The 12,443-nt window shown below is 42.5% G+C and overlaps 1 protein-coding gene across 1 annotated transcript in view; it reads right to left on the bottom strand.

Annotated features, from left to right (window-relative positions):
* The window catches only part of EBAG9 (estrogen receptor binding site associated antigen 9), a 651,930-nt gene that overhangs the window by 308,007 nt on the left and 331,480 nt on the right, over positions 1 to 12,443 (bottom strand). The window contains exon 4 of the mRNA XM_044067091.1: positions 1,841 to 1,948. Coding sequence (XP_043923026.1) covers positions 1,841 to 1,948 — 108 coding nt within the window. The remainder of the gene's footprint in view (positions 1 to 1,840; positions 1,949 to 12,443) is intronic.

Genomic DNA, 12,443 nt, shown 5'->3' with positions numbered 1-12,443 from the left:
TTATCAGGTTGATGCAACTGGAGGGAGGAGTCAAGGGAAGGGCAGAGAAAGGGTTTAAAGATGGGTTTATGTGCATTAGAAAGTTGGATGAAGGAGAGATGATGGGGTAATTCAAGCCAATTTAGTTTATGAAGGGGATTACAGTGGTGAGTGGAGGATTTGGCACCAGTGGCAAACTTTGAGATTTTGTTATAGCAGGAAGCTAGTTTAGTCTTCAGACCGGATTGGAGATTAGTAAGGAGGGGGGCAGCATACAAAAGGGAAGGTATGAGGCAGGTGGTAGAAAGGACAGGTTTGGTTGAGGGAGTATGGAAGTGGTTGTGACGGTAGAGTAAGCCTAGTTTTTGGTGGGTTTTCTTTATATTTGCTTGGAGGTGCATGTCAAATTTAATCTGTTCATTGATAGTGACACCTAGTAACTTTGTATGAGATAAGATTTCTATAGGGGCCCTGTTTTGGCTAGTTATGGAGAGAGAGTTCTTGTCAATTTTAGTATACTTTGAGGGGGTGAATATCATAATTTTGGGTTTGGAAGCATTTAGTGCTAGATGATTGTTTAACATCCAGTTCTCGGTTAATAGAAAGGCTTCTTGGGTTTATTTCTGTAGTATGGGGAGGGTTTCAGCAGAGCAGATTATCATAGGGTCATCTGCATATTGGACAAGCTTGGCATTAGGAATACACTGGTTGAAGTCATTTCTAAATGTATTAAATAGTAGAGGGCCTAATATGGACCACTGTGGTACTCCTGTGAGGGTGTTAAGGAAAGAGGAAGTACAGTTTTTTCCACTTGACAGATTGCTGCCTATTGGAGAGGTAACTGGAGAACCAGTTGATAGAGTAGGTGGGTATGTTAAGATGAGAGAGTTTAAACAACAGGAGGCAGTGTGAAATTGCATCAAAGGCCTTAGATAAATTGAGTAGGAAGTTTGCTACAATACTGAGTCACATGCGGAACTGACAGTTTTGAGGAAGGAGACCATGTTGAGGGCGGGTAAGCAGATGGTTATTAAGCAGGTAGGGTAGTAGTTGTAGACAAATGCATTTTTCTAAGATTTTTGAGACAGGGGAAAGAATGGCAACTGGCCGGAAGGTAGAATTTCAGTATTGTTTCCCCCTTCATGAAGGGGGATGATAAAGGCTTTCTTCCAGAATATTGGTACATAGGATTCTTGGACTGACCAGTTTATTAGGATGGAGATGGGGAAAGCTATGTTGTTGGCAGTTAGATGGAAGGTCATCAGGGGCGTTTGAAAATAACTTCAAATTATGTAGGAGTTTTTTTTTTTATGGCAGAGATAGGAACAGGCTGGAGAGTGAAAGGATGGAGTTGAGAAGTTTTGTTGGTCAAGGAGGGTGAATTAGGGGAGATAGGAGATTTTGGGCTAGGTATATTATTTGTAAAAGATGTAGTGAGTTTAGCTACTGAGGTGATGAAAAAGGAGTTAAATTGGGTAACTAAGGAGAGATCAGAGGTGTGAGGGTCAGGGCATGGGTTTACTTTTTAAAAAGTGATACCAGCAAGAATGCAAATGATATAAAAGATATTTAAAACAGTCTAGTATAAGGACAAATTTAAGAAAAGGTTACATGCAATGCTCATAATGACCCGAAGTGTTACATATATCAAGGTGTACATTAATTCTACATTCCCTTTCTCCTACTTGTTCATCACCACTGCAACAAATGAGACCAATGTTATCTCTTAGTGTGAGTAACTGCTTCTACTTGCTGCTGTTGCCCGTAGAGCCTACAAAATAGGTGTCCCACAAGTCTCACATCCTCTTGTATAACTAGACACATTTTTCTCTATAAATGCAAAAAAATGAAATGTACTTACTGAAGGTTGAGTGAAATCAGTATCCTGCGTAGCTGCTAGTCTAATTGAAAATCCAAGATTCCCATCTGGAAGTCCAAAATTTAGAGGTTCTCTTTTTTTAATTATAATCTGAAAACAGAAGTAAAGAATTACAGCACAATACATGCCTTGATCTGGGATGCTAAATGCAACATCAGAAATACAAAACTTATGTCTTGCACTGCAAAACGAAAAAGTCAGAACCATCTTCTCAGCATTTATTTTATGAAAAGCAGCTGCATGACAAAACAGTTACAAGTTACCAATACAAAAGATGCAAGATAAACATGCTACAAAGGTTTGGATACATACCATGATAAGGAGAGGCACATATGTACAAATCAGCATGTAAGTAAGTAAGTAAGACAGCCATCAACCTACTGCATTAAAACCTCTGGCCTAAATAATTTAAACTTGCTAAAACTAGAATTGCAACCAAAATGTGTTTCACTGAAAGCAATAACTCCTGTAGTGCTTAGCAAATGGAAAATACAAGACTCTGAGTTAGTGGTCCAAAATTTAACTGTTCAACCCCATCCTGAAACTGTGCTCCAAAAAGCCTGTGGCTATTTTACATGGGCTATCTCATAGGTTCATACTAGGCTATCTACCCTAGGGCATTTGTAAGCCTAGCCAGAGAGTGTTTGGCTTTCGCCACCCATTTAAATGAATTTTACTATGCCCTTTTTCGAGGTTTAGTTTACTGTACCTCTGTCTAACAGTGATACAGAAGTGATACCCAGAGTAAACCTACGATCTCCCATCCACTCATCAAGATTCCTCTTGAAGAGAGTCAGTGAGGGACTCTGCCTAACTTGGACTGGGATTTTATTCCAGAGTGAAGGGAGCCCCTAGGTTATGAATCTGTCACTCCAGCATGTCCTATTTATTTCTCTGCTGAGGTTCAAGTCCCTCAAGCGCGTAGCTTGATGGGATTTGGGTTTTCTGAGGTGCAGCATGTCCATTAATTCTGGGTTGGACATGGCTTTATACGTCAGGCACAGATCGCCTCTAAGCAGGCGGTATGCAACCGAGTAGAGCTGGAGTTTCTTTAACCGGGCAGCATATGGCATCTGTTTGAGCCCTTTGATCCTCCTGGTGAGGTACTTTTGGGGTCTTTCCAGTTGCTGCAGGTGTCTAGTAAGGTACATCCCAAAAGGGGCAATGTACTCAATTATGGGCCTGATGAGGGATGAGTAAAGAGGCACAATGACCTCCCCTGATCCAGATGTGAATCCCTTCATGATTAGGTGGGCTATATAGAATGTTTTTCTAACCACTTTGGCCACGTGGTTGTCAAATGAGAGATTGCTATCAACTTGGGTCCCCAGGTCCCTAATTACTTCTTCCGTACTTAATGGATTACCACCTATGTGGTAATTTGTGGTCACTTTGTTTTTGCCAAAGGGGATGACTATACACTTTTTGGCGTTTAGCTTGAGGCCATGGCTCTGGCACCAGTTGTCCGTTTCTATGAGACCCTTTTGGAGGATGCTTGTGTCAGCTGGAGAGTTGATTATGGTGCCCAGTTTGCAGTCATCTGCGAACTTGGTCAGCCACAGTCCTTCCGTGTTGGCCTGTACCTCCGAGAAATATATACCAAACAAGAGAGGTCCCAGGACTGAGCCTTGTGGGACGCCACTTGCAACTGATTTGGAGTCTGACATGGCTCCAGCAATTCTAACCATGGGGGTTCTGTCCTTGAGCCAGTTTGCAACCAATCTAGTGACATAGGGGTTTATATTTAAGCTGGATAGCTTATCTATGATACCCGAGTGGGGTACTATATCGAAGGCTTTTGCAAGGTCTAGGTAGGCTGTGTGGACCACCTTCCCCTCGTCAATGGCCTTGGTGACCGTTTCAAAGAAATCAACCAGGTTTGGGCATGATGTGCCCTTAATGCCGAACTGGGTAGGATCCAGTGTCTGTAGGTCCCCAATATCTTTATTTATGAGTTCCATGATGATCTTTTCCATAGCTTTGCAGACCAAGCTAGTCAGGCTTATGGGACGATAGTTTCCAGGATCCGTTGAGGCACCACCTTTGTGGAGAGGGACCACTGTTGCTGTACGCCACTCTTTGGGTACATATCCTGGAGTAAGGCTGAGATTGAACAGTACCTCTATGTTTGGGTTCAGCTCATCTTGGAGTTCATGTAGGATGCAGCCCGGGACACCGTCTGGTCCCATTGATGCTGTGTTTTTTGCTTTGGAGAGGGCAGTTTTTACCTGAGCATCTGAGATGTCAGGGGCGCAGCACTCTGCTTGAATAGATATTTGCTCTTTTGGTGGGGAGGGGGAGTTTGCACTGAACCTGTCGGCCAGGATGTTGGCAATGTCTGTGGGTTCACTGTATTTTTTGTCATTTTGGACTAATTCTGAGCATATCTGGGAATTCCCACCCAGGTTCCTAACACAACTAAAGAAAGCTTTGTGATTATCTTTAGTGTCCTGTGCAATTTTTCTCTCGAAGCTGGCCTTAGATGATTTTATGAGTGCCCGTAGTTTTTTGCTAATACTGATCAAAGATGCCTTCCCTTTTTGGGATTTTGCTCTATCGTGTAGTAACTTCCTTCTTCTATTGTATAGTTTGTTTATGGCTGGGGTCCACCAGACAGGACGCCTGCTTTTGGGGGATTGGGTCTTAGTTTTATTTGGGATTGCATGATCCATGCATTCCTGAAGGTGTTCATAGAATGTGTTTATAAAGGATTCTGCGGTTTGGGCCGTATTTTCCACAGGCCTGGGGGCTTTGAAGGATTCCACCTTGGTTTTGAGTAGTATGAAGTTTGCTTTAGAGAAGTTTTTCACTGTGGTTTTCTGGGCAGGGGGTGGGGTCGGGATGTGGATATCCAGTGAGATTAATTTATGGTCTGATCTTACCAGTGAGGGATACACTTCTGGTCTGGAGCATAGAGTCTCCATGTTGGTGATGATCAGGTCCAGTATGTTTTCCCCTCTTGTGGGAGTGGTCACAAGTTTTTCCATAGCATTTGAGTTTATAAATTCTAGAAACCTTTGGGCTAGGGTGTTGCAGCTAGAGTAATGCTCTTTCACAATCTTCCCGTCAAAAAAGAAAAATACTACACATGTTGCATATTCCCTTCTCTCAATGTTTGAAACAGCGGGATTTAAGCATATGCCTGCTTAACAAGTCTTTTGATTTAACTTTGATTTTGCCAGTGTAGACACTGCACTGTTCAGCATTTTGGCAGGGCTGCATATTAACACTACTAGGTGCTCACAAAGCACTCCTGTGCATGAACTGATTGTTTTGCAGTGTACAGAACCCTTAAATGTGCTGGATGAGGACATCACTCTTAATCCTTCCTGTATTTATGCTGTTTAAACATGGTAGTGGACTTCAGAAACATGTTTTTATTAGGTCCACTTAGTCTGCATGCTAAGCACAGCAGAAGACAAATGAAACCATTCAACTTTTAAAACAGATAGGCACATGACCTGTTGGAGATGGAGTTTCAGACTTGAGTGTCCAAGGGAAGGATTAGAACAGTACAGCTATAGCCTGCCATTTGGGGGGGGGGGGGTTGGGGTTAGTAGCAGTTGATGATCATTCAAACAGGAAGCCAGAGCTGAAGAATATTGTGATGGAGGAGTCACCTAGAAGTGGGAAGTAGCGGTATGGAGCTGGAGGGGCAAATTCAAATTTCGCTGGTCATTGCTTGTAGGAGGTCTGAGGTTTTTCTTCTTTCCAGTGTTGCTGCAGAGAAAAGTATTTTTTTCTCCAATCTGAGTGAAGGATGCAGACTAATACTGTTCATTCCCAGGTAAATACCCTGGTTTTGCTTCCAATTTTGGTTGTATATATTTCCATTTTTAAAATGGATAAATGCCCATTAAATTGCCCTAAATGTTTGCTGTGTCTTGATCAACTGTCTGAAAGTTAGTTGTGTCGAGCTGCTAATGGGTTATTTTGTGTGCTGCACAGGGTTTAAAATCTATCCACTCTTTAACGTGCAAAAAAGAAAAGCATTTCAAGTTACCTCTCTCTTTTCCATCACACCCAGCATTTATACTATACAAGAGATGGTATGAAAATACCAATGCAATAACTAAATCCTAAACCTTCTAGACTGTTTCCTACTTGCCAGCCATACAGATGTCGTTCCTTTATGAACTACCCTTCCAGTCTCATTTCTCAAGTTTTTCTAACCTTCTCTGATTGATTTTTATAATTATCATGTAGTACTTTACATGTCCTATGAACTACCCCTTTTTCAAACAGCAGCTTTAGTTCCAGACTCAACTAAAAACTCTACCAGAGCTGGTGTTTCACTTAGCGCTACCCTATTCCTTTCTCTTTGTATATACAGTAACATCAGTCCTTGGTAGGGAAATTAGTCTCTGGCCTGCAGTCCAAAATTTTGCTAGTCTTCATCCCGCTCTATTACCTTCCCCTCTCTAGTTTTGCTCCAAATGCCTTGGTGCTTTGCCAATATTTTCAAGTAAATTCCAGTCCCCTTATGCTTACTTTTTATACCCCTACATGAACTCACCCCATTGGCAAATTCTCCATTCCTGTGTTGGCTTAGCATACAGAATACTTTTGTTACTCTATGAATGTAATATTCAGAACAGATGCTATTTTCCTTAAGGACATGCATCCAACATTCTAATCTCTCCTTATTTCACATCATCATCCCTTTCCTCTCCGATTTATAATCTTTTGCTTGTGTTATGCAGATCAGCTTTAACTGTGTAGCTCTAAAGTATCCCTTGAAATCAGGTAATCCTAAATCACTTTGTTCTCTGGGGAGAAGCTAATCTCTCTTAACTCGTACCCTATACGCTCAGCTCAATTTTTATTAATCATCATTCACAACTTCTGTGGTTGATAAAAAAATATATATATGCCTGTCCTGTATATAAAACTAAAGAAAGTAAAAGCAGTTTCAGTGCTTATATCCATAATCGAGAGCTTATCATCTTTTGGTTAATTTCTTCCCACATACTTTAACCTGCCATAACAAAATAATTTTTAATCATACATCTAAATACTTCATCTTATCATGTCCCCATAAAATGGATATTTCTGAACCAATTCATGTGTGTATAACGGCATACTGTTACAGCCTTCATTTTATCTTTATTAATTTTATATCCAGAAAAGACTTGCAACTGTCTCAAAATGTTCCACCACATTAAAATGCCTTGTTCTGGATTTTTCAAGTAAAAAAAAAAACAAAAAAAAAAACTGGATTACAATATTGTTTATATCCTTGAATTTTGTCAGTCCCTTGTTTTATTTGTCATTGGGTCTAAATATAAAGCAAATAAAGGGGAAATAGCATATTCCTGCATTGTTCCTCTGTTCAAATATAGCTTGTCAAAAAGGAACCCTTCCACCTCAGGTCTTGCCTCTGACCCTTCGCATATCCTTCTAATTAACCTTGTTATTCTATATGCAAATGCTACCACTGTCATATTCATAAAATCCCAACGGACTCTTCTGAAAGCTTTCTCTGTATCAAGATCCACAAACAACAGTAGCATTTTCTTCATTTTGCTCCCCATCAGATCATCACACCAACAGTCAACTCCTCCGTGTTTAGATCCGATCACAAGCTAATCACCTTGGAAATCCACCCCCCCCCCCAACAAAGGTAACCACCATAACTTCTCCAAAGCTAACTTTGGGCTCCTAAAAACAAAGGTTGCTAACTTCATGGCACCCATGCAAATTGAGAATAGTTGCATGACTCAAATCATACACCAATGCACTGTACGAACATGCACACAATTGCATCGATCTGGCCATACTCAATAGAACTAAGACGCTCTCCTCAAAAAAAAAAAAGGAAGCCAATCTGGTGGTCCCCTGCCATAAACGAACTCTACAACAGAAGGAGGAAACTGATGTGGAATAAGGTGAAGTCCCAAGACTGGAAAAACTCTCTTATCAGCCTCAACAAAAGGTTGAGATTCCTCATCAAATCCTCTAAAGCTAACGATGAAAACAGAATTGCAGCAGATAGTAAAGACAACTACAAAGCCTTCTATAGTTATGTAAAGGATCTCCATGGCAATACCCAGATTTGCTCTGAGCTACTGCACAATGGTACCTCCTATACCGAGCCAACAGATATTGCAAATATACTGGCGGACAGATTCAGTGCTAACTTTACACCCCCAAAGGACTAATCACAATACCAGTAGATTGCCAGGCACCCAGTATTACTGCTGCACAGGTTAAAACAGCACTGTCCAAGGCCAAGAATACAGCTTCTATGGGACCTGACAGTATTCCTGGCTGTGTTCTACATGAACTACAGAGTGAACAGGCACCTCACCTGTGTACCCTGTTCAATCACAGCCTCACCTCAGGCTTTGTCCCTACCGAATGGCGCACTGCTACAGTCATCCCTCTCCATAAAAGGAGGAGCGACTACAGACCCCGGGAACTATCACCCCATTAGCCTGACGAGTCTGATATGCAAAGTTATGGAACGCATCATCATGGACCTAATAAATAAGGCTATATGGAATCTCCAAACTTTGAATCCTACACAGTTTGGTTTTGTGAGGTGTAGATCATGCCTGCTCAACTTGGTCGACTTCTTTGAGTCAGTCACCAGAGCTGTGGATGAAGGTAAGGTGGTTCATACAGCCTACATTGATCTGGCCAAAGCCTTTGTTACCATCCCCCACTCAGGAATTATAAAAAAACTTACTAAGCTAGGCATCAACCCCCTATATCACTAGGTGGGTTTCAAACTGGCTCACAGATGGAACCCACAGTGTGAAAGTAGCTGACTCCAAGTCAGACTGCCGAGCAGTCACGAGTGGAGTCCCACAGGATTCAGTCCTGGGTCTTCTCCTGTTTGGTATCTACTTCTCTGAAGTCCAGGCCAACACGAAGGGACTCTGGCTGACAAAGTTCACACATGATTGCAAGTTGGGAACTATTATTAACTCCCCAAGTGATGTTGACATCCTACAGAAAGGCCTCAATGAGACCAACTACTGGCGTCAGAACCATGGCCTTAAGCTCAATGCCAAAAAATGTGTCTTCATCCCCTTTGGGAAAAAACAGGTTCCCATGAATTACCACACTGATGGTAGTCCACTGAACACAGGTTAACAGCAACCTCTCTTTTGACCACCACATTGCCACTGTGGTCAGAAAGTCCTTCTATGTGGCACCTCTCATTACTAAGGGCTTTGCATCCAGGAAGAAAGAAGTCATTGTCTCCCTCTACTCTTCCCTCATTAGGCCAACCATCAAGTACAATGCCACATTTGGTATGTACCTCACTAGACACCTGCAACAACTGGAGAGGCTGCAAAAGTACCTCACAAAGAGGATCCTAAGCCTTAAACATTTGTCCTGTATGGAAAGACTCAAAAAAACTCCAACTATTCTCTGTCTCATATCACCTACTTAGAGGCGATCTCTGCTTGACTTACAAAGCCATGTCTGACCCAGTTCTGTTAGAAATACTACATCTAAAGAAATCCCAATCCCTCCGCACCACATGCTCCACTGACCTCAACCTCATTACCACAATCAACAGAACATGCTGGAAGGACAGGTTCATAACCCAGAGACTGCCCATGCTATGGAATAGACTTCCCATGCATGTCAAGCAGAGCATCTCACCGGCCCTCTTCAAGAGAAATCTTGAGTGGATGGGAAATTGAAAATTCACCCCGGGGATCACTCCAGTGGCTCTACTCGACAGAGACACTAGGAACTAAGGTTGGGTGGCATGATGCCAGGGTAATCCTAAGGGCTAGGCTTGTAAAAGCTCCAGGGCCATTAGCCTAGTACATACCTATGAACCTATAAACCTATCACTGTTCTATTAAAGTTCCTTTGGGAAATACGCCACCACAGTTTTACTCCAAGACAATGGTACTCCCCACCCTTTCACATTTTAAAATACTGTTAAACAAAAATACACCATCTGTATCACTTTCTCCCATCCAAACTATCAAACTTCCACAAAAATACCATTTGTTCCTGGAGACTTCCCTATTGATTACATGCCACCATTTTTATCTCATCTCATCCTATCTTTACTTATTTAATTTATTTATTTAACATTTGTTTACCAAGGAAGTCCGACTAGACACAAGTCCTTTTTCAGTGGAGGCCCAGACAGAAAAGCGCCGCATACAACACAGATTCAAATGTACAATTTCACAGGTACAGAAGAATAACACTACACATTTTACAACAAATAAAAAGTACAGTTTTGTACCTACCATAAATGTAGATGTCCGATAGACATGCAACTGCATTCATAACATGTGGGTTGTCCTGCCTCAGGCAGCCCTCGGTCGGCCGGATTCCAAAGTCTGGGTCCGACGTCGGCTGATGTCGCATTTCTCTCCGACGTCAGAGCGGCTGGAGTACATAAGCATCAGCCGACACCATTTTCTTCAGTGTTTCTTGCCCCAGATGCCAGGTGCCACCCAAGGAAGGCTGTAATCAAATTGGAAGACAAAACCAGGATTCCAAACAAATAAATGTGCAATAAAACAAATACACCATAACAGATATCCCCAGCTAAGAGAAACAGGGATAGGAGTGGACCCTAGGCATAGAGGGGTATGGAGGGTGGGAAAATCTGACTGCAGTTGCATGTCTATCGGACATCTACATTTATGGTAGGTACAAAACTGTACTATGTCCTTCAAGAATGCAACTGCAGTCATAACATGTGGGTAGAATACCATAGCTTAGCTGGGGGAGGAGGAATGCTCTAGGAAAAAGATGGTGTGGCAATCAAACCCTGCAGGACTGGCGAAGCAAAGCCTGCTCTGGATCTGGAGTATAGAGGGAGATTGTAGTGTTTGGAGAATGTATGCATGGAGCTCCATGTAGCAGCTTCTAGAATGTCCTTAGTAGGCACCCTCTTAAGAATGCTGTAGAGGTGGCTGTAGTTCTGGTGGAATGTGGTCTGACATTGGCTGGAACAGTCTTTCCATGAAAGGAATAACAAAATCTGATGCAATGTCCAATCCATTTTGAAATAGTCTGTTTTGAAATTGCTTTTCCTTGGACTGCAGGGCGAAGCTACAAAGTTGTTCAGACTTCCTACTGGCCTTGGTTCTGTCAGGTAGTAACGAAGTTGTCTGTGAATGTCCAAGGTATGCAACAGTCTTTCCCCCTTATTCTCAGGATTGGGGAAGAAAGCAGGCAGATGAATGGCTTGATTTAAAGAAACCCTAGATACCACCTTTGGCATAAAAGTAGGGTTGGTCCTTAATGAAACCCTGTCTCTGTGGAAAATAATAAAGGGTGGTATTGCCATTAGGGCCTGTAGCTCCGAAACCCTTCTTGCTGATGTAATTGCCAACAGGAAAGCTGTCTTCCATGAGAGAAATTGCAAGTCAACTGAAGCTGCTGGCTCAAATGGAGGTAGAGTCAGTTTTTCTAGGATAAAATTGAGGTCTCAGGCTGGCACTGGGGCCTTTCTTGGTGGCTTAATGTTCTTGATTCCCCTGAGGAATTGCCTTAGTAAAGGGTGTGAAAAAACAGGAGGATCAGTGTTGTATCTAGCTGAAATAGCAGATGCATGTATCTTTATGGAAAACGGACCCTGGAAACTATCGCCCCATAAGCCTGACTAGCTTGGTCTGCAAAGCTATGGAAAGGATCATCATGGACCTCATAAATAAAGATATTGGGGACCTACAGACACTGGATCCTACCCAGTTTGGCTTTGTTAAGGGCAGATCCTGCCTCTTAAACCTGGTTGACTTCTTTGAAACATTCACCAAGGCCATTGACGAAGGGAAGGTGGTCCACACAGCCAATCTGGACCTCGCAAAAGCCTTCGATACAATACCCCACTCGGGCATTATAGATAAGCTCACCAGCTTAAATATAAACCCTATGTCACTAGATGGGTTGCAAACTGGCTCAAGGACAGAACCCACATGGTTAGAATTGCTGGAGCCATGTCAGACTCCAAACCAGTTACAAGTGGCATCCCACAAGGCTCAGTCCTGGGACCTCTCTTGTTTGGTATATATTTCTCGGAGGTACAGGCCAACACGGAAGGACTGTGGCTGACCAAGTTCAGATGACTGCAAACTGGGCACCATAATTGACTCTCCAGCCGACACAAGCATCCTCCAAAAGGGCCTCATAGAAACAGACAACTGGTGCCAGAGCCATGGCCTCAAGCTAAAAGCCAAAAAGTGTATAGTCATCCCCTTTGGCAAAACAAAGTGCCCACAAATTACCTCATAGGTGGTAATCCATTAAGTACAGAAGAAGTAATTAGGGACCTGGGGACCCAAGTTGATAGCAATCTCTCATTTGACAACCATTGGCCAAAGTGGTTAGAAAAACATTTTATATAGCCCACCTAATCATGAAGGGATTCACATCTAGATTAGGGGAGGTCATCGTGCCTCTTTACTCATCCCTCATCAGGCCCATAATTGAGTACAATGCCCCTTTTGGGATGTACCTTAACCAAACACCTGCAGCAACTGGAAAGACCCCAAAAGTACCTCACCAAGAGGATCAAAGAGCTCAAACAGATGCCATATGCTGCCCGGTTAAAGAAACTCCAGCTCTACTCAGTGGCATACCGCCTGCTCAGAGG

The sequence above is a fragment of the Protopterus annectens genome, chromosome 3.part1 (assembly GCF_019279795.1).
Source record: "Protopterus annectens isolate FY-2018-M chromosome 3.part1, PAN1.0, whole genome shotgun sequence".
NCBI lineage: Eukaryota > Metazoa > Chordata > Ceratodontiformes > Protopteridae > Protopterus > Protopterus annectens.
This window is presented reverse-complemented; position numbering and strand designations above follow the sequence as displayed.